Source organism: Nanorana parkeri, unplaced genomic scaffold, assembly GCF_000935625.1.
Source record: "Nanorana parkeri isolate BGI_ZX_2015 unplaced genomic scaffold, ASM93562v1 scaffold215, whole genome shotgun sequence".
Taxonomy (NCBI): domain Eukaryota; kingdom Metazoa; phylum Chordata; class Amphibia; order Anura; family Dicroglossidae; genus Nanorana; species Nanorana parkeri.
Window position 1 is genome coordinate 1,227,217 of NW_017306483.1, and position 22,315 is coordinate 1,249,531.

Below are 22,315 nucleotides of genomic sequence, written 5' to 3' on the forward strand. Positions count from 1 at the left end.
CCTCAGGAACAAGTCTGGTGTCTCACCCTATGGAAGATTTCAATGCTCTTCCCAATTCAGCTGTTGCTCTATTGCCCAGTGCCAGCCTGTTCTCTTATTATTTCTGCACTGGTGAATCTGAAGGGATTGGTGAGTCTGTTCTATTTTTTCTATGGATGTGTGAAACCCTATACCCTGTCTCTGTTTGATGTTCTGTAGTAAATCATTTAAAAAGGCACTTCAAGTGACTGGAGCCCAATTTTTTCGATCACATGTCTCTTCTCTGGCTAAGGAGAGTGAAATGTTGGTCCTCCCTACCCTTTAGGGTCCATCTCAGGCCTCTGGAGCTCAGGGGGGCGCTACACTAGAATTGCTATCTAGTTTATTGCAGGTGTACTGGTATACATAATTCACTTATTATGATGCATGGGGCTAAACTGAAGCTGATATCTACATCTACCAAATACCAACACTGGCCTTTGTGTTGAAGCAGTGGTCACATTCCCTGCTGCATCGGAGCTACAACTCTCCAATCAGCGAAGAGAATGAGATTTGCTAATCGGAGAGCTTTGGTGTGTTCCACCTCTGCAGAGAAACTACTGCTTCCACTCTGAGAATAAAATGAAAGTTCGTTTGGACTTTAAGAATGAATTGATGGAGTACTCACCAGGGGGACAGGAACAATGAAAATCATTTAACAGATCAGTGCAGTTTCCTCCGTTTACACAGGGAGAACTTGAACACTTGCTTACTTCCTGATTACAGAGAATTCCCTCAAATCCTGGAGAAGAGAACAATGAAAACATTTATCTATGATATATTTAAAGAAGTTGTTCATTCACAACCCCAAAATATTACCTAGGTTTGTATTCTTTCTACAGCTATTTCAGTGAAGCAACATGTTTAAAAGATAATTGCACCTGAGCACACATCACCCATCACACATATCCAGACAGCTAAAGCAACTTCGCAGATATAACAATTAAAGGAGAACTATGGGGTTAGGGCTTTTCACCATAGTTCTCCTAAGGGTCACGGGAGAACACAAACTAGCGTTCTTCCGTGACCCAAAGCTCAGTATACCGCGAGCTACAGACGCCGCAGCCGGGACAGATCCCCAACAATACTGTCTGGATCCACCCAGCTGTGGGATTGACAGCTGTCTCTGCTTATCTAGAGGCAGAGCCAGCTGTGCCTGCCCCCTCCCCCGTCCGTTTCGCCAGTCAGCACTGGAGGATCGGACAGGGGAGGGGGGGAATCCCTGCAGGGAGCCGTGAGTGACAGTCACAGCACTCTGCAGGGATAGATCGAGAAGTGAGCGAGCGACGGTATGTGTTCGCTCACTTCCCGATCTACTGAGCCGACCTGTGACAGTTTCATTGTCACAGTTCGGCTCAGATTATGAGGCTGAGTGAAAATCACTCACCTCATAGTTCTCCTTTAAACTTTGGAGGCATTTCGTCTCACTTCCTGTTGTGGCGATCGAACTGGAAGTGAAGGGAAATCTCCCCAATGAGGCACAGATGGCAAAAAAATCTGACAGAGGTTCATACTCTATCCAAAACTTTAAAAAAAATGTTGGCTTCAGTTCTACTTTAAAGTAAACTCAAGTTTAAACTTTAAAAATACATTCAAGTCCCCTAACTATTAATAAAAATTTAACATATTTGCGTATCACTCGGCTGTAGAGCCTCCAATCATCTCTGAATTGGTGCTGACACTGTCCTTCCTTCTGGAGGGGGGCTACTTTTGTTCCCCATGGTCCCTGTGTGTGTTGTAAGTAGTCACCACTCCAAGCTCGCTCCTGTGATGGACTACAATCTCACATTTAGTTTACTAATTTATATGGAGATTGGAGTCCATCACGGAGCGGTGAGCTTGGAGCGGTGACTACATTACAACACACACAGGGACCATGGGGAAGAAAAGTAGCCCCCTCCAGAAGGAAGGACAGTGTCAGCACCACCCACTCAGAGATCTACAGCCGAGTCATACGCAAATAAGATACATTTTTGGTAATCTTTAAGATACTTGAATGCAATTTTTAAGGTTTAACCCTTGAGTTTAGTGTCACGTTAACAGTAAATGAACATAAACATGGGAAAATCACAGGTCTGTCCTCAAAGATGTTAAAAAAAGGTCAAACTCCACAGACCCCTTGGTCTTTTTCTGTCGCCAGTCTATGTTTATATCACAAAGGTGCACTTATACTTTTGGATCATTGTTTATGTAATCTTCTTTACCTGCCAATGACAAAACATTATTTCCTGACGTCCTTGCTGCTGGCAGAGATACAATGTTAGTAATGCCGGAGTCATTAGATGGGGAGACAGCATGTGAACTGTTCTTTGGCTGCCACAAGCAAGCCAGACAATATCCTCTTTTAAAGAGCACCTAGCGCCAGATACAGTATTTGTTTACAGACCAAGTAATTAATAATTTTAACACTTAGAGTTATTTATTACCCGCATTATATTAAATCTGTAAAGCACTTTTCTGTTTCTAATACAACTTGTGTGAATCAAATAACAAGTAGGAGTTGTGTATGACTCTGGTGCATCTTTAGAACGTATGTCATGTAAACCTCCTTACCTGGAGCGCACACACACTCAAAGTGACCCAGGAAGTCAAAGCATGAGGCTCCGTTGAGGCAGGGATTGGAGTTGCACTCATTCTGGACTGTCTCGCAGCGGGTGCCCGTATATCCGAGGGGGCAGCGACACAGGAAGGCGCCCTCAGTATTTACACATTCTCCACCGTGTTCACAGGGGGAAGGACCTGAGATAAAAGAGACATCTTAGCGACATTAGAAATTGGCGAATTGTCTAAAAAATAACATCAAGAACTATAAAATGTGAAAGCCACATCCAGTGTCAAAATGAGCTTTCGATGATAATGCACTAAAGTATCATTTAAAGAGGAAATTATCCTGGAAGCTGTTCCCCCCAAAAAAGACAAGCAGGTTGTAAAGGATTAGTCACCGATGGCGTCCATGATCTCCTTGCAGCTGAGTTTTACCCCCATTATTGACTTACCATGCCTTGTTCTGCGTTGTGTCTCTGTGTAGAGGCATTCATCTTGGTAGAGGTTGCTCCTGTCTGCTGAGGATGCCTCCTGGCCAACCACTGGCAGGTTTATTGCCAGTGGTGCATGCTGGGAAAGGGTATAAATATGTGGGAGAACCTGCTGTAAACTCTCTTCCTGTAAGCTGTTCTATTCTTATGCCGGCCCGTTCCTGTATCCTTAGTTAGCCCCGAAGCTTCGGGAATAATGCATTCAGACATCAAAGTATCATGAATACAGAATTCAGTTTATTTTTAGTGAATACATCGTTTTTATACAGTTTTGGGACTTTGCAGAAGAGGCGTGATTTGTCTACAGTGAAATACATTCTTGCACAGAAATAGCATCAGACTTTAGCTTTGCAAGCAGGAAACACTTTCCAGTGACTACATGCCCAATCACAGTTGGTCATCCGCCAAGCCTCCTGCCTGAGGGATGGTTAATTCTGGATGTCTCATTCACATATTCCTGCTGCCTGGGCAGGGCCACCATGTGCTCAGGAGACTAGGCAAGAGCTTGGGCCTAGCTTTACACTGCCCTGCTGGATGTGGTTCTCCCAGTGGAAATAGCGCAAGCTGCGCCGTGAAGAAATAAGTGGACCTTGCTTGAAGTGTGGTGTTCCACTAGAGATATAACTGTTACCCCGAATATTTTATAGCCAGATGCTTATACTCACAGGATACTGAGTTGGCTTGAAGGTTCTTTACTTGTGAGAGGTAAGAATAAAGGTTTCATTTTTTTATCTTCTCCATAAATGGAGTCTGCTGTGACTTTAGGGATGTCCTGTGCCCTCACCCTTAATCCCTAAAAAAAAGTTGCTGAGTAAATTCTCTGCAAGCAAAACATCAACTGTGTGGAAGTCAATTAATTGGTGGCCCCTGGTGGGTCGGTGTATACCCTGGACAGGCTAGGAGGGCCCAATACAATCTAGCAGAGTAATAGGGAAAGGTATTTGTTCCTAAACCTTTAAGGCAATTAGATACTCCACAGATCAAACTGTAATTCGGTTTGAAAGAACCCTTATTAGGCAGGCTCCAATTTGCTCTAACAGGGAACAAAATTATTTCTTAATCCCCTAAGGCAACTGGATACATGCTGGATCAACACTCTACAGTGTTATTCCTTATAAATATTAATAGCCAGCCATATTTTGTGCCTTTAGAAACATGCCCAGCCTATTTTTTAAGCACATTTCCTAGTGGTTACTTCAAAAAAGCATTTTCTTTATGTGGAGGTTAAACTTGTTTTCCTCCGAGCACAAAGAAGGCCTCCATTTCAAAAGGCTTAAAGGGAACACCTTTGCATCAAGTTCACTACATGGAGCATTTATGTTTTTATACATGGTGATCATTTCCCCCTTAAGTACCTCTCCTAAAAAAACAATAATTTCAATTCAGTTGATCTTTTCTAATAGTTGAGGTCCACCATGACCTTTAGTTGCTATTCTCTGCACTCACTCCAGCTCACCAACATCTTTTTCTGAAAAATGACTTCATATAGCTGCTGAACACTCACCTAACTGGCATTCATCCAGGTCTTCATAACAAGTGGGTCCGGTATAGCCCGGCTGGCAACGGCAAAAGATCCTGTGGGACGAGGGATCAGTATCACAAGTGGCTTCTGGGTGACATTGATTTTTTTTACATCCGTCCTCCATGTGGCACAGAAGACCTGGCATAGAGGAAACATGCACAGTTATGTAATGTGGGTACTCAACTGTTAAAAAAGTGTATAAAGTGCTGGACCGTATAGCAAGCCATTATACCTCTGTGTAAAAGTGAAAAGGGAACCTATGGGGATACAATTATGGGAGCTACCACTGCTGAATTGTTTTTAAAAGTACAAACTCAGTGGCTGTCATCTCTTTTTCTTAATTTCCAAGAAAGTCTCTGACCTGGGACAAACATGCTGGTAGACAAGACTGCAGGGGCCTCACACGCCTGGCAATGTTTGAACCAGGGGAGATGTTAATCTAGAGTTCCACTTTAAAGAAACATATAATTAGAGAATTATGGAGACTGTCATTGCTGAACTCCTAACAGCATGCTAATTGTTTGGCAGTCATTTTTTCTTTTTGGGTCACTGATGAGAACAAACATGCAAATCCTGCAAATCCAGGGTATCAAAGTAAAGTCAGAACTTGTGATTTCTATGCTTCTTCCTACTAAAGCTGATAAGTTGCCATGACAGCCAGAAAATAAGCATTTTATAGAAGAAGAGATCATCAATGGCAGCCTGCCTTCATAATGTTTAATATGTCAACTCCATCTGACTGTGCTGCTGCTACTGCATTTGCCCAACTCTTCCATGTTTTTAGATGTAGCCATCCAGATAAGTTTTAGGCATTTACCAATCCTTCCTGGGGGGCACTGGCAGATATACGTCCCCACTTGGTCGATGCAGGTAGACCCCTCAGCACAAGTGGCTGTTGCACAGTCATCAATGTTGTGTTCACAGTTGTCACCATCCCATCCATTAACGCATACACATTTGTATCCTCCGTATGTGTTCTGACAAGTACCGCCATTTCTACATATGCCAGGAGTCTGACATTCATCAATGTCTTTGGAACAAAGTCCTCCTAGTGGAGAAGAAGAGACAAATAAATGTTATAAAATATAGGGAAAAGCCAGGAGAGTTGTTGTAATATGTTGTAACATGTGGACCCCAGCATCCTTGGGATGTCAAACAATTTTACATAGGTGTGATCAGAGGCGGCTCTAGACTTTGTGAGGCCTTAGGCAAAACTCAAAAGTGAGGCCCCCACTTACACCCATACTCAAAGAAAATGCTACCGTGTTTCCCCGAAAATAAGACACTGTCTTATATTTTTTTTGGCTCACAAAAACACACTAGGTCTTATTTTCGGGGTAGGTCTTATTTTTTTATATTTTTTTAATGTATAACAATCCAAAGTTAATGCAAATCCAAATGAAATAATTCAAAATGGCAAAGTTAAGAATAGGGTGATCAGGGCAATCAGGGGTACCTTTCCAAGAGCAATTTGGTAACCAGAAAAAGTGAAACACACTTTCACTATAGATTCCTCACAGGCGGAGTGCATTTGGTATCACTCCACCTGTGACAGGAGTTGGCGCTATAGAGTAAACATCGGCTTATGCGGCTCTGCTCCCTGTGCTGCCGCCTCACTTCCAATCAGCACTAGCAGGAGAAACCGCGACGAAGGACTCGCCGTGCGGATTCTCTTACTACACTGCAAGTGACAGATCCGGGGGGGGGGTGTCGGTGCGGTACGGAGGCTGCGGGGGGAATTGCCGGAGCCCCATTCTTCCCGTGAGGAAATCGCTGCTCCCTCTGCCCTCTGCTGAGTCAAGTGAAATGGAGCTGTAGTGGAGGCGAGTTAGGTGGCCGCGAGGCCCTCGTGAGTGCGAGGCCTAAGGCGACCGCCTAACTTGCCTAATTAGAGAGCCGCCTCTGGGTGTGATGGTCAAGCACCCACAGACTTTTGGCCATATTGTGTAGATACAATGCATTGAGCTAGTAGTAGTTAGTCACTTTCAGCTTGACTTATTCTGCTTTCAGCATTACAGAACAAGTCCAGTTGAATGTGATAAGCTAATATTAGCTATACCATGACCTCAATAAATGAGAGCCTTCATAGAGATACAATACACTGAGTTTTAGCGCCCAAAAAACTGCCTCTATAAGTTCATGTTCAAAGCAGGTTATCTAAAGATGTATGCAGAAAGTTAACTGATGATACATATTACATGTATTTGGACCTCTTCTACCACTGTACCCAGACAAGGAAACAGGTAGGTAAACAAAAGATCTTAAGACAAAGAATATATAAATGAAAGCAGAAGTGACTGGGGCTCTGGGCTCACCTTCCCATCCAGGAGGACATTTACATGTGTATTTTTCAAGTCCGTCTATGCAGCTCCCTCCATTTTTACATTTGTGGTTAATGCAGTCATCAATGTTCTCCTCACAATCAGATCCAGTGTAGCCTAAAGTATAACACAGACCATTATCAAAATGACAACATAGCCTTGTACCGGCTACCAAACCTTTGCCAAAAAAACTACCTTCATGTCACTATATAACACCAACATTGTTATAGCCCTAAAGGAATCTTACACTTATTTTTAACCCAATGGTCCTGTAGGGCCCTCTGCTGTGGAACAGAGGGCACTGGGGGACAGTTGGGTTTTAAAGTTTTGGGGCCTTCATATTCCTCTTATATTGTCCTCCATTAAAATATAAGTATCATCAGCTATATATTTGGCTGTTTTTCTTGAGTATATCAGTAGAACTATAAAAGATAACCTGAAGACATGGAATCAAAACACTGATGGAGTTATTCACAAAAGGGTGAAGAGTTTGGAGAAGGCAGGAGAAGTGAACAATCTAGGAGAACATAGCTGAACTGGAGAGTGAGCTGAATTGGAGAATGTTTCCAGTTCAGCTATGTTGTCCTAGATTGTTCACTTCTCCTGTCTTCTCCAAACTCTTCACCCTTTTGTGAATAGCCCTGTAAAAGTAGTTTTAAGACAAGTTCTACATTTAAATAAATTGTATTCTATGAGATGCTTCTATTTTGTTTTTATAATTAAATTTGGTGGTGGCGATATGGCAAAAGGATACTAATAAGTGAAGGAGATACGCTTACCCGGTGGGCATGCACACTGGTATAAGTTGAGGTTTCTTTGATGGCAAGTCCCGGCATTGAGGCAGCTGTGTATAGAGCACCGTCCTCTTCTCATTTCACAGTTTATTCCGTCGTACATAGCTGGGCACACACACAAGAAGGATCCTACGGTGTTCTTACAAGTCCCACCATTCTTGCATATGCCAGCTTCCTGGCATTCATCTACGTCCTTCTCACAAGCCTCTCCAGTGTAGCCACGCTGGCACTGGCATTCAAAACCCCCACGAGGGTTCACATCCTTGTTGACACATTTCCCTTTATTCATGCATCGGTTGGTGGTACAATGATCGATTAATTCACAGTGTTTGCCTGAGGGATGAGACAATAAAGATAACAACTTCTCTGCAATATAAAATCTTCATGGTCTGATAACCTGATATTAAACGGTTTATAAATGTATTTTTAGATGAAGTAGTGAGAGTTTAGAACACCCGTCAGGTTCCCATTGCTGTCTGTGTGCCTGCTGGGGAGCTGCACCTTCTCTGTTTGTCTTGAGAGACCACTCTCACCAAGACTGGAAGCAAGGGAAAATCAAGAGTTGTCACCAAAGCAGGATTAGATGTGAACTCTTCCATTGCGGTATGACCTTTGCAGTATCACCTTGATTACACAAAGCTAATTCAATTATATGAATTCTATTAAGTATCACTTTCTTTATAAAGTTATTATTGCCTTAAAAGTAGTTTTCACTTATGTCATAATCTAGAAGAGACAATAAGCAATGACCAACCTTTGTTTCAGTGAACATACTAGTCTAAGAACCCAAATGTCAAGGAGCTATTGGGACCCAATTGTCAGCATGCCATTATTGGGCAAAGCTCAGGTTCACTTTAAGGCATCAAAAGGTCTATTACTCAAAGGGGCAGGGATGGGGTGGAATTTATTAAAACACACATAATAGCTTTCAACAATACTTGGGTTGAAATTTAAATATTTTAGGACTTAAACAAATAATGTATTACCTGTTACTGCAGGAATGTATTCATCAGAATGAATTTTCTTTGATGGGAAAAGAGGAAGGACATAACTAGGAAGTAACTATGGGCATTCTGTGAATGTACAAATCTTAAGGTGCCATTGTGATCTTCCAGGAATCTAGAACAATGTTCTTACTCCAATATACAATATACCATAAGGATACTATGACTCAGCTCTGTAATATTACTGGAAACCTGGGAACCTGGGTGTGGCCTGTTAAGCAACACTTATGAAATGAGCATGAATGACTATCAGTACCACGATACGTAATATGCTGAACATAATTTATTATTACGAGGTTCTTCAGTGATTTAACATAGTACAGAAAATCATTAACATCTATCACTACCCCAAAGGAGCTTACTACTAAGGTCACTGCCTCACTCAAACACAATCTCGGGCCAGCTTGATCAGACACCTACGGATCTACCAGCTTCTTTTAGGATGGTAGACATAGGTGGAACATTTAGTTGGGTCAGAACATGCAAACACCTTATTACTAGTATGCACAATCACAGCTACAGGACAAGAGTGCTAACAATTCAACCACCTTGCTACCCACATCTGAAGCACAGTTGTACTTTCTTTGTGTTTTAAGGTGATGGCCCACCAAATCCACGTCCCTCTGGCTTTTCCAAGAAGAAACACTGTCAGTCCCCTTTTCACATTTCAGTACTGGGGTCTTGGGTTCAGCTCTTAGTGTTGTTCCCTATGACATGGTTTGACTGTTTTCCCTATTGTTTGCATGGGTTTCCTCCAGGTGCTTAGGTTTCCCTTGACAAAGTCCACTAGTGTCCAAATGTGTTGGATGGTGGGACTTGGCACATACAAGGAGAAACAGTCATGTCTGTGAGGTCGGAGGTCTAATTATCTGTATGCGGAGCAGCTGCACGCTAAGCCATTGCTACTGTTGCTAGTTCGTAGCAAAGGAACATTTGAGTTATATTGTTTTTATGTTGTAATATGGGTTCTGCAGTTCTACACTATAAGAAGCTTTTTGTGTTATGTTATTAAGTTATTTGAGAGCTATGAGGGGAGATATATAAAAAATCAACAGAAATTGTTTAGTGCTCTCGTAAAGAGGGGTGATATATAAGGCTGGAGATGGATGTTCCCAAGCAGATGGAAGATTCACCATGAGCTTCTTATCTTTTTATATTGTAAAGGTCAGGTCTATCGGTTTAGTTGGTTTGAGGTGGAGGAGATTAGACAGAGTGAAGCTTATTATCTTATTACACAGAAGTGGGGCACAACTTGAAGTATATACGGGTTCATGTGGATGTTGGACAATGCACTGTTTAGCAACTTTGGACTTTTTATTTGAATAGATTGTTTTACTGTTACAAGGAACATTGCTTCAAATATATGTTGAACGTGCTAATGGGTTTTATACTTCCCTTACAGTTTTGAAGTAATTTAGATGGGAGGGACAGCGTCACAGCGCTAATCTTTCTTTAGGTTTGTTACATAGTGAGCTATACAGAAACAGGGATTAATGTGAATGGTTCTCTGTCCTTTATAAAGTGCGATATAAATAAATACAATGCATAATAAATAATGAACATACAGTAGGATTTGGAAGCACCCTCATCTCACACTGAAATGTCTCACCTGTCCATCCAGGGCCACATGTACAGCGATACTCTGAGGATGACAATCGTTTACATGTGCCTCCATTGTGGCAAAGAAACGGTGAACATGGAGGGTCAGCAAACTGACACCGGTCACCCTGAAAACCGCCAAGGCAGCTGAGAGACAGAACATAAATTCTAAATATGCATAATACAAGCGTGGTGCAAATGTTTTTTATTACAAATAAATTAAATATGAAATATTGTCTGTACACATTTTATATTTATACTCAAAAGTAGCAAATGCAAGTTTGTTAGTCTGGCATGAAATTGTTTACTGTTCTGCTGAGAATAGCGGGATCTAAGATTACTTAGTACCAAGATTTAATGACTCTACTACTTCTAGTAGAAAGAGTGCTCTACATCTTCAGTCTTCAAGTGGAGAGCTAGTGCTTGGCTTTCTAACTGGAAAACCCAGCATGCACTGCAGACACTGAAGCATAAAAGCAACTGTATCAATATTGAATTGTAAACTAATGATTCTGTACAAATAATAAAAATGATGATATAAAACATACAAAATACACTATAAAACAAATGCAAATTAAAATTGACAAAAAAACACTTTACATTTCCCTAAAGTGACACTAAACTCAGACATTAAATCCTAAAAATGGATTCAAGTACCTCATCTATTAACAAAAATGTATCTTATTTGTGTATCACTCGGCTGTAGATCCTCAAATCATCTCTGGATTGGTGGTGACACTGTCCTTCCTTCTGGAGGGGGCTTTTGTTCCCCATGGTCCCTGTGTGTGTTGTAAAGTAGTCACTGCTCCAAGCTCACTCCTGTGATGGACTACAACCTCTTGTTTTGCTATCTATTTGTATTGAGATTGTAGTCCCTCACAGGAGTGAGCTTAGAGCAGTGACTACTTTACAACACACACAGGGACCATGGGGAACAAAAGCAGCCACCCTCCAGAAGGAAGGACAGTGTCAGCACCAATTCAGAGATGATTGGAGGATCTACAGCCGAGTGATACACAAATAAGATACATTTTTGTTAATAATTAGGGTACTTGAATTCATTTTTACGATTTAACTCCTGAGTTTAGTGTCACTTTAAAGTCCACATTTTCCCAAAAAAGCCACATGGAAAAGAAAACCTATATACTATTTTGTCTTTGCTGTATTGAAGAGCTACTGCATCACTTCTGGGCTGATGGCTTTATTGGTCCTCTGCTGAGTCCTATGGTTCTATCCATTGATCCTCTGTCAACACTGTGCCCCTAACAGACAAAGTGGTTGGCAGATGGAACCACAGAAGGCGACTGGTTATCCGATACTCCGGAAAGTGTTGGATGCAGATGATTTTCCAGGCAGTGGTCTCCCTTCAATTCAGTATAGATGGGCAGAGGGGCATGTGCATATTAAAAGTTTTTTTTACATATAGCTTTTTTAAAATTTCATTTAGGTATAATGTTTACTTCCCCTTCTGATAAAGAGCACTGGCAATCTCAATCCTGATAGGCACAGACATGTGGCTTATTATTACCAATATGATAAAGGTTTGGAATAAAGACATTGTGTTACCTGCAGAGGTGAGTTCCATTCTGGAGCCTCATACACGTTCCTCCGTTAAGGCACGAATCCTGGGAATTTTCACACTGTAAAGCTGAGGACGGGGGGAGTATTATTATTATTATAAAACAGAATATAATCGTAATACAAACCTACAAGAAGGTAAATGGTTTAACAAACTTTTCTGAGAACTCTTGATATCTAAAATGCTCTTCAATAATTGTAAACAATTACCAGGGGTGTATTTGCCATAAGGACGCTTGAGGGTCAATACCTAGGGCACCAGGGTTAGAGGAAGCAGCACCAAAGATAACATTCTCCTTATCTTGTTCCACTCTTTTGGCTGCCTCTGACCATTAGTGACTAATTCATCAAAAGAACTTTACGGGACATTGGTAGAAGTTGGGAGCAGCCTGTAGGCTCTTTATAGTTCTTCAAACCATCTTTGCATTATCTTGTTGAGTGGTCTGTAAAGTTAAAAAGTAGTTGTGATCATGAAGCAGACAATATGCTGCCTCCGTCGGTGTGTGCTAGCATTAGTTCTCACACCTGATTGCTCAGTAACGGAAGCTTAAATATGGACCCCAGCATGAGCTTAAATTTAAATAAAAAGTTTCCTCCCCCATATGCATAAACAATGCCCAGAAATATTTTCTGACACTATAGCAAAAGCCCAATGCATTCCAGAAGACCGTTGCAGGTTTGAGCACTTGCACATGCTATTGCCCATGGTCCTGTGCAAAGAATTGCAGACAAGTGCACATTAGCAAACAGGTGCACACAAATTAGCGTGCATTACTATACTCCAAGCGGCCTTTATAAATGGGCATGTAATGTGCACAAATTGCTGAGTGGTCTTCAGCTTTTTCCTGATTACCCATGGTCGACCCAGCCCGCCTTCTCTCTAGATCTCTGCCTACCCATTGTGGCCTGACCTGTATGCACATCCAATCCAGCCTGCAACACCAGCACTCCTGTCACTCTGTGTCCTCATGCTCCTTGTCATCACTTCCATGGGTGTCGGACGAGAGATGCAACAGAAGCCCCCTCATCAGCTCAGTCTTGACCAAGGTACTTGCCAGATAAATTTACTTGAAGTGATGTCATAGTACTCTGACAAAATGTCTTCTATCTCATGCTGCATGGAGGAGAAACCTGAGAGGCTAGGTCTTGTCCTTTGGAAATTAGTCACACCTTACAGAACTTGTTAGGACTATGGTGGGCATGACTGTTGCCCTACAAGAGCAGAGAGAACAGAGAGAGCAGAGAGAGCAGCAGTGGCTGGTCATAGGGCCAGGTGCTTGTTACACCAATGTTGATGGCTAGTTTTCTAGACACAAGAGGAACCGTGGAAGAATGTAGGGCATGTTCCTGGTAAGCCAGGAAAGGTTTTTTTTCCAAACATACTGCCGCCCTTTTGCCTGGAGATGAGTGTTATGTATAAAGTACAAGTGGTCTTTGCGGTGCCTTAGTCAAAAGTATGACACTTTGATTTTGTCTCATCATATGAGTATGTACTAAACAGATGCTGAATTGTGTTTCATTGCAGTGTTCCTTGTTCATAGCCATTGTCTCAGTGTTGTTCAAGACATTTAACATCTGTGCTTTCTTCCTTTTGTGACAGCCAAAACGGAAAGTTTTTATTAAAGAAAAAACTTCAGAAGAGAATGCAGCATATTTTCTGCAGGATTTGTCTGTGTACAATACAGAGTAGAACATTCCAGCTATTCTTCTATATTTGATATTATATAAAGTACAAAGGGACCAGTACCAGAGACTAACAGTTCAAAGGCCTAAAATAGCCTTCTATTGCTTTCAAATCAAAGTAACACAGATTGCTCTAATCATCATAGGTGGCGGCAAAGATAGTGATGTTTATTTGTAGGTGACCTCAAAATAACAGAAATGTATTATCAATCAATACATTTACCATAAATGTAACTAGTCATAGGGTGGAGGTGCAGGGCAAACAATAAAGCAGCACTCCATAATAAAATAAATAATCTTGTCCATTCAACACGAGACTGGATAACTAGCCCTATCGGGCAAAGCAGCCCTGGAGCCAACCTGTTAAGGCCCTCAATACACAGGGACCTGTTCAATTATATTCTACAGACCTAAATTACAACTATCTAGACCTATTCCTAACAAGTGAATCTAATAAGACAAGAACCCTTTGGTTCTAATCAACAACATCCTTTGGATCAGAGTGCCGATAAGCAAAACCCCCAACCAAAACCCAGAAATTATGGACGCTTTCTAGGCCTGTCCAGGTGTATCCTATAAACTATAGACTGGAGGAGCCTGGGAACCATTTCTGAAAAAAACTATAATAGACTGGGGGAAAAACGATTTAAAATAAAACAAATAATTCTTTATTTCACATGACAACTCCAAAATCCTAATCTCACCCAGGTTATTGTCCCCTACATTATTGATCAAAGCATTCAGGATAGACTATAGATTTGACAGTTCTCATTCTTGAATATTAATCCATCTAATATATCTTACACCCCACCATCAGACTTCAAAACAGAAGTTATCCAAACCTAAATAAAGCTAATTAACTGATAAACGTAGACAAATATAAACTCTAAATCTATGGCTATCCCGGCAACCAACTCTCTTCACTTCCTCCAACCAATTAACTTGCTTCCTTCGCCACACCAATACTAAAACAACAGGATATTGAAAACTAGATAGATGCAATCTTTTAAGACAATAATAATAAAATAAAACTAAAATCTAGCTAAAAGAGAAGCATCTGAACAGACCAAAAGGACCCTTGGATATGAGGATTAAGTAAAAGAAATACCAAGAACCTGGTCAGTTTTTGATCTACACAGAGTCACCACAACTGAAATGTCTGACTAAAGCAAAACAGACAACAAGGACTTATAAGAAATTGTTATCTGACAACCCTAAATCCTTGCCTTTGGGAGAAGAACAACTGTATTAAAAGGAATATATACATCAGGCAGAGTAATCTGCAAAGAAATAGGGTCCCTATCATCAACCAAAGGCCTACTATGCCAACAGGAACAGATTACCAAAAATTACACCCCCTGGACCAGGCACACAAATATTCTGTTCAGGTCTTACCAGAAACTGGGTGTTTGAAGTTAAATGCACTCAGTCCCAGATTAAGCCCCAGAGATGATCAGGGCATGGACAACCCTCAACATTTGCTTTAGGCCCAATTTAACGAAATCTCTGCAAACAAGACAAAGAACCCACAATCCTATTGGCGATACCAGGAACATGCTTAGTCTTTGTGCCAAATATTAAACTTCCTGCATTGTAGATCCAAAATCTGAACACTTTAGACTCCAACTTAAATGCTAAGCAATTAGCAGCGAGTGTGTGAAGGTTCTCATTCATCCAGGTCATGGTATATCTGTAAAAAATAATTCAAGGCAACTGGACTTGCTGTATTTTTCTTGAAGACGTTTCACTGGTCATCCAACCAGCTTTCTCAATTCAGAATTGAGAAAGCTGGTTGGATGACCAGTGAAACCTCTTCAACAAAAATACAGCAAGTCCAGTTGCCTTGACTTATTTTGTACAGATATAATTAGCAGCGAGGTAAATATCTTTATTTTCTGTGTGCAAAATAATTCTTTAATTTTTAAGTTGATGATCCCAAATAACAACTGCGACCATAACCGGACAGAAACAATTCCAAGCAACTTTAACAACAGAAATAACCCTGGCTACAAAGGCAAAGAGACCCAGGAGAGACTGACAGGGTTATTCACAAAAGGGTGAAGAGTTTGGAGAAAGAAAAAAAACTGTCCTTCCCTATATCTACTATATCTGTATAACTAGAAATTCTGTAGCCGATTTTGACTTGCTGTTCAAGATTGATAGAATAAGATTTGTTTTATTTCCTTATTTTTTATGTAACTGGCGGAATTCTTCAAAATATTTGCAGGGTTATTCACAGAAGGGTGAAGAGTTTGGAGAAGGCAGGAGAAGTGAACAATCTAGGACAACATCGCTGATGTGGAAAAATTATCCAATCCAGCTCACTTTCCAGTTCAGCTATGTTGTCCTAGATTGTTCACTTCTCCCGACTTCTCCAAACTCTTCACCCTTTAATGAATAACCCTGTTTATTTTTTACTTTTTTGCAACGAACATTAATTCGTAATTATCCAACTCATCCGAAAGTTATCAAAAGGTCCACTTAAAGCAGAACTCTAGGCACAAGTTTTATTAACCTTTGCAGTGGTGCTACCCCCTTTGTGCCCGGAGCTGCTTTAAAGCAAGCAGTCTGGTTGTATTAAAGCTATATCCAATAAACTGTATATATATATATATATATGTGTGACGTGGGGTGATGCACGTAGAGAGTAGAAGTCACTCGGCAGAGGAATGTAAAGGGGTGGAGATGTCACCCTCTTCCTGTTGTTTTCCTGCTGTGTGTGGGAACACAATAAACAGAAATACGGCTCTTCTATGGTAGAAGGTGAGAACATTCTACTACCGGTCTGAAATCCATTATATAGGGAACGTTACATGTCTCCAGACTGGACTCCATATCCTAAACCTTCCCCGTAAGATATGTGAAGGAGAAACCTGCATGAGAACAGTATTGTACCGCACAATGGAACGACCACGGAGTCAAAGATAAGCGGTGGGAGGTGTCAGAGATCATGTTAGGTACAAACCATCGCCGTGAGTCATGTGATTTCCTCTTTGTAAAACAAACATATATTTTTAGAGAGATCAGAGACAGCGAGAGGATTGTTCTTTTGTCTCACAGACCATTCATTCAAACATTTGTTCTGCATTAAGAGCGGATATTTGCAGAAAGTTTCTGCGTGTTACAGATTTGTGTCACTTTGAAAGATTTGTTTGTTAAGTCATAGAAGACAACGCATCTTCATAGCAGTAGCAACAATGCCTTAAAGGGTCAGGCCACCCAAGAGTGATATTTAAGTGATAAGTGGGGCAGAACTGGCTCAGTCAGTCCCCTGAGGTACTAGATCCTCCACTATTAAAGGTTAAAGTGATAATAAAGTCAAAAGGTTTTCAAACCATTCCAAATGCTGATGAAATCACTTAGAACGGATGCTGCTTCTTGATGTTTTAGTTTCCTGCAGAATCAGCTGGTCCCCTGAGCACTGGTCCTGATATCCTGTTTTAAGATTGACTCCTTTCCATTGCAGGGTTCTATGGAGCCACCCTTGTGTGTGCTAGTAAGCCATGTGTCTCCACAAACACACATGCACAGCAATCCATTCTCCTACTCCCCATCCCTGAGAGGAATAGTCTGCAGGAGTCTGAGCATTGCACCTGTGATCAACTGATCGTGGCTTGCAGGTTCAATGCAAAAAAATAACGAATGCAAATTTTTTTCTTTTAATGATGTGTTTGTTTATTTTTTTTTTCAAAAGCTGGAACTATGCTTTTAAGATCCACTATTAAGATCTGCCTGTGATAATTCCCAACTCTGTTACTGTCCACTTAGTAGCTTTGGTTGTCCCATCCCACCTGGGTTTCTTTTTCCACCTTTGGGTGTCCCCTCCCACCTTTGGGTGTTCCGGCTCATCCTGTAGTATAAGATAGGTAAAAGCCAAAGGCAGAGTGGGAACTCATTATAATAATCACGGCATGTGTGAAGACCCGGGAACTCAGCCCAGAGATGCCAGGGCAGCCTCACTGCAAGGGGATTTTGGTGTTTTCTCTGGAGATAGACTTCAACTCTCCAGCAGCCACCAAACACTGATTTATCATCTTTGTTAGAGAGCAGGAGAGGGTTAGGCATTGGGCTCAGTGTTAGGGATAGGTCACAGGTTAGTGGAATAGCTGCAGACATTAAAAATAACACACTTTTGACAAGAAAAGCTGAACCAAGAAACAAATTACTGACAGATTGGTTCATAAAGGTCTTTGATGTTTGTAAATGTCTGCTAATTAAAATGCAAATTATTATTATTATTATACAGGATTTATATAGCATCAACAGTTTGCGCAGCGCTATACAATATAAGGAAGACATTACAATCACAATACAAATCAAGACAAGATGGTAAGGAGGGTCGTGCCCCTGAGGGCATACAATCTAAATTTTACTTGGTGTCAACCTCTTGCCATCCCTGTATAGCAGAGCTTAGAGCGTGAGAGGAAGAAGCAGCTCAAAGAACCAATCAGATGACAAAGAGCACGCCAATAGGTGTATTAAGCAGAGTGACAGAATGGGATGGCATTCGTACAGATATTTGCTTTGCGAAGACATGATAAATCAGCCCCTAAGATTCCTCTTATTCAGCCCCACGGTCTGATTAATAAGATACACTTGATTCCCCTATACATGCTAAAGAGTGTGGATGGAGGAATCCCCCTGTGACGGCTGCTGTATTCTGACAGCCGATGCCCACAGTTGTTTTACAACCCCAACATCTCACCAAGCCGGACGTACCAAACAATTCAGCACAATTTTATATCATTTGCTTTGTTATACATTTTTAGAGTCGGCTTAGGACTTCCAGGAAGACCAGAACTGACTGAATCAGAAAGTTGCTCGTCTCTGCTGGGGGAAGTCTTTCCTGATGTTGGCATCGATGCCGAGTGTCAGTCGGGTGGTTTATTTTCTCCGGTCCAGTCTCGGTTGTGCAGATGTCTGGGGCAGCACTCTGCCCTCCTCTCTCACTACACCTTCCATACTATTACTTCCTTCTGTCAAGGTTCAGGAATAATGATGCTATTTCTGTACGGAGTCAGTGCGCTGCACCTGCATCCTGCCCGGCTCTGCTATACACATCATTCCCTCGCTGTGCGTCTGTCCTCTCCACCCTCCTCCCTACAATTCTGAATGGTTTTCAGTAATGAATCCAGAGCAAACAAATATACATCGCCCAGCAAAGTATTGCTTTACATTTGTGTCCAAGCACTTTCAGTCATCATGTTTCTGAACAGCGCCAACTCTTTCAGCTCCGCTTCCCTGAACTTCCTGTCCAGTACAAGATCACAAAGGACAGAGAAGACTTCAGCAGCTATCCAGCTTGGAGAAGGGACAAATGAGAAGCAGGAATCAGAGCACCGAGGAGTGGATTGCCTTGCTGTGCTTGTGTGTTTGTGGAGACACACACAGCTCACTAGCACACACAAGGGTGGCTCCATAGGACCCTGCAAGGGAAAGGGGCCACCCTATAAGAGGATATCAGGACCAGTGCTCAGGGGACCAGCTCATTCTACAGGAAGCTATAACCTGTAAACATCCATTGTAAGTGATTTCATCTGCATTTGAAATATTAAAGTCACAAGGTTTTTAAGCTATCACTTTAACCCCTTTAACCCCTAATCAATCCTCATAGCTGAGCTCCTTCATGCCTCTTATGAGTTTGGTCGCCCTTCGCTGCACTTTCTCCAGTTCCACAACATCCTTTTTGTGAACTGGTGCCCAAAACTGTTCACAAAACCCCCGTGCACCCCATGCAGGCAAGAATTGCATGCATGGGGTGCAGAATCTCACATTTTTCTGGCCCTATAGACTTCAATGAGTGCATGAAATATACACTTTTTTTGCACAATTATGCGTCTCCTTCACCCAATAACTAGCTATCTGTAGGTTAAAAAAAAAACAACCCAAAAAACACTCAAGGCTGAAAGACAGACACAAAAATTGACAAAATATGCTCTACTCAGGTTTAAATGGAGACTTATTGTGGGGGGGAAACGGAGCAAGTGTGTTAGCGCATTGTTTAATACATAACAGTATACACGGGCCCTCATAGCAAAGAGCATATACCGATATGAACTCAAATATCCAACCCAGCCCAACGGTCATACTTATGGGCCTACTGGGCGACTGTGGTGCCAGAAAGCAACCACATACTACAAGCCCACCTGACATCCTTGGAATTCTATTGGTAGCCTTGCAATTTGTGACACTATAACTCCATATAGGAATATAGAGTAAAAGAAGAACTACTACACCTCTGCTTGTATAGAATAAGAACATACAGATCGTGATTAGCGACTTTGTGTACCAGGAAATTAACATCTATAGATGAAGTCTCACGCCTTCCATAGATCAAGAGCTGAAAGAAAATCGCATGAAAGATCTTCCAACATAATTGTCATCAATGGCTGGATAGTTTTACAACTATAGTAGGAGATGCTGTGAAATGGTATGCTAAGGGGAACATTGCTTTCCTAAAGCCCGATTAGTGGTGCACTATTAGTGTGATTCTCGTCACACAAGGTGGTGAGCATACAGGGGTCTATTTATAAACAGGCCCTGCTAATATCTGTGAATATTCCTTTTGTATGAATAATGTTAAAAAAACAAATATTCCTAATATATTTTATTTTCAGGTGGAATGTATTGTGGTGCAATACTGCATTATAGCAACTAGATGGCACTGAGGAGCATATTTTATTTCCTATGCCCATCAGCTCCATCTAATGGCCATAATGCGGTATTACATCACATTACATTCCACCTGAAAAAGTATACCAAGACCTTTCATTTTTGCCATGATATAATACAAACTTTCTGATATTTGCAGGACCATCCACCACGTGTTTATAAATAGATCCCCTAGTGTTTACCTTAAATTAATTTTGATCCAAAAGTTTCTCTTAGAGGGGCTTTTGTTACGCTTTTCTTTCAGCTAAATTTTATCATCATTGTTGGAGGATTGGAACATTTTAGCAACCCTGAAGGATCCCTCATTTCTACTCCACATAGAGGAGCATCCTTTGGCTCCCCGCTTTTAGGGGTTTTTATTTATTAGGCTATAGATGATGATACAGAAATTATACCAGGAGATAAAAAAAGTGATACTTTGCACTTATACACCAAAGATAGATGTATTGAGAGTCGCAGGATGTATATAAACGGTGAGCTGCAGATACAGATAGAAAGGGATATAAAATATATATACACTGTATAGTGAACATGAGAGGTGACACTGTGCACCTGCTGAAGAACAGGGACAGCAAAACATATCACTATATATCAGTTATATGCCCTTTATACTGATGCCATGGGACCTTTACATTTTGTACCTGTGTCTGCTATCTCCCCCCTCCCTCCCTTTTTCCTGTTGTGGGATCTACTTGTTTGGTAACTTTGTTATATTTGTAAACTCAAATCAAAATCCTCTTTAAAAAACCCCAAACAAAACATGAACATAGCTCAGTGTCCCATATTCAACAAATCTCATCCTTCGTCAGATCTCAATGACCAGAAATGAAGTCACAGATTGGTTGCTATGGGTGACCACACTTTGCCTTCTCAAGCCAGACATGGGAAAGTTGGCTTTTGCATGTCCAGCAGTTAGCATTTAATGATGTCCCGTGCATGTGACCAATAGGCAGCTATTTTATACAACATTTGGGCTGATGAATAAAACCCGGAGCAGTCGTCTGCACCCATCAGATTTGGCACCCAGGTGGCGGGTTGCCAAAGGCAAGGGAGCCATTAACATTTTTTGTTTTCCTTTGCACCTTTTATGTGCATTATCACAGCAAGGAGAGGTACATATGAACCTTTTTTGTGCGTCAAGATGAAATGCAGTATCCCGTAGTAACCGGTCCTTCCACTGATCTTACTCCTGAAAGTTGATTGGTTGCTGTGGGTTACTGTCATTTACCTGTTATCCCTTCTCTAGGGACCCATGCTAAGAGTGCCTAATGTCTGTGACCCCACACAAAGCCATCGGTCTTACCTTGGCACAGCGGCAGAGGGAAGAGGAGTAAAAACATCCATTGGGTGCCCATCACAGCTGGGTAGTTAATCCTGAGTGCTCACAAGTTTGCGGGCATCTCTGTACGTTTCCCACCCCCACACAGCTCCGTCCCCATCACACAGTCAGAGAATGAGTGAGGTCACAGCCAGGGAAGTGCCCCCCCATCCTATATCGTTGTAGGACAAACTGCACCCTATCCACTTCCTGACTGCAGACAATAGGGAGAGCCTGAGAACCGACCGGGCTGGTGGAGGTGGGGGGGAGTGAAGAGCAAGGGGAAATATTACAGTCACACATCCAAAATATGAGAGGAGAGTGGACCAGGCTGAAAGCTTTCAAGCCGCACTATACAAGCACCCTGCGCCATTACTGATTGGCGATCCGTGACCCCTCCTATAGCGCCAGATTGTTATAATGTTATCAGAAGATTAGGGATGACCAGATTGACTAGATCGAGGGACAAAAAGTCCCAACAAATCTTTATGAAATTAAGCTCCTCAAAAAACTGCAGGGACCTCTCTACGAAAGGAGTTTGTTTTTACATTGGCCTGTGTTCAAATCAAACACCCCAACAGGATTAAGGGGAATTTTACAGGAAATCAGCCATGAAATTAAATCGGGGAATTTGTAGTGGACACAGGGGAAGAAAAGGAATAAGTATTCTTTAGTAATTCACTTCTAGCCTAATAGAGTGTTTAAGTTATCCACAGAAAATGTAACTTAATATGACAATACATAAAAAAAAACAAAGAAATGGCCACTCTG

The 22,315-nt window shown here is 41.5% G+C and overlaps 1 protein-coding gene across 1 annotated transcript in view; it reads right to left on the reverse strand.

Annotated features, from left to right (window-relative positions):
- LOC108786516 (neurogenic locus notch homolog protein 1-like) overlaps positions 1 to 21,615 on the reverse strand; it is a 52,094-nt gene extending 30,479 nt beyond the window's left edge. The window contains exons 1-9 of the mRNA XM_018555834.1: positions 21,530 to 21,615; positions 11,860 to 11,941; positions 10,304 to 10,440; positions 7,676 to 8,023; positions 6,891 to 7,013; positions 5,393 to 5,623; positions 4,558 to 4,713; positions 2,572 to 2,757; positions 647 to 760 (exon numbers count right to left, since the gene is read on the reverse strand). Coding sequence (XP_018411336.1) covers positions 647 to 760; positions 2,572 to 2,757; positions 4,558 to 4,713; positions 5,393 to 5,623; positions 6,891 to 7,013; positions 7,676 to 8,023; positions 10,304 to 10,440; positions 11,860 to 11,941; positions 21,530 to 21,581 — 1,429 coding nt within the window. The 5' untranslated portion in view covers positions 21,582 to 21,615. The remainder of the gene's footprint in view (positions 1 to 646; positions 761 to 2,571; positions 2,758 to 4,557; positions 4,714 to 5,392; positions 5,624 to 6,890; positions 7,014 to 7,675; positions 8,024 to 10,303; positions 10,441 to 11,859; positions 11,942 to 21,529) is intronic.
- Between the last annotated feature and the right edge of the window lie 700 nt (positions 21,616 to 22,315).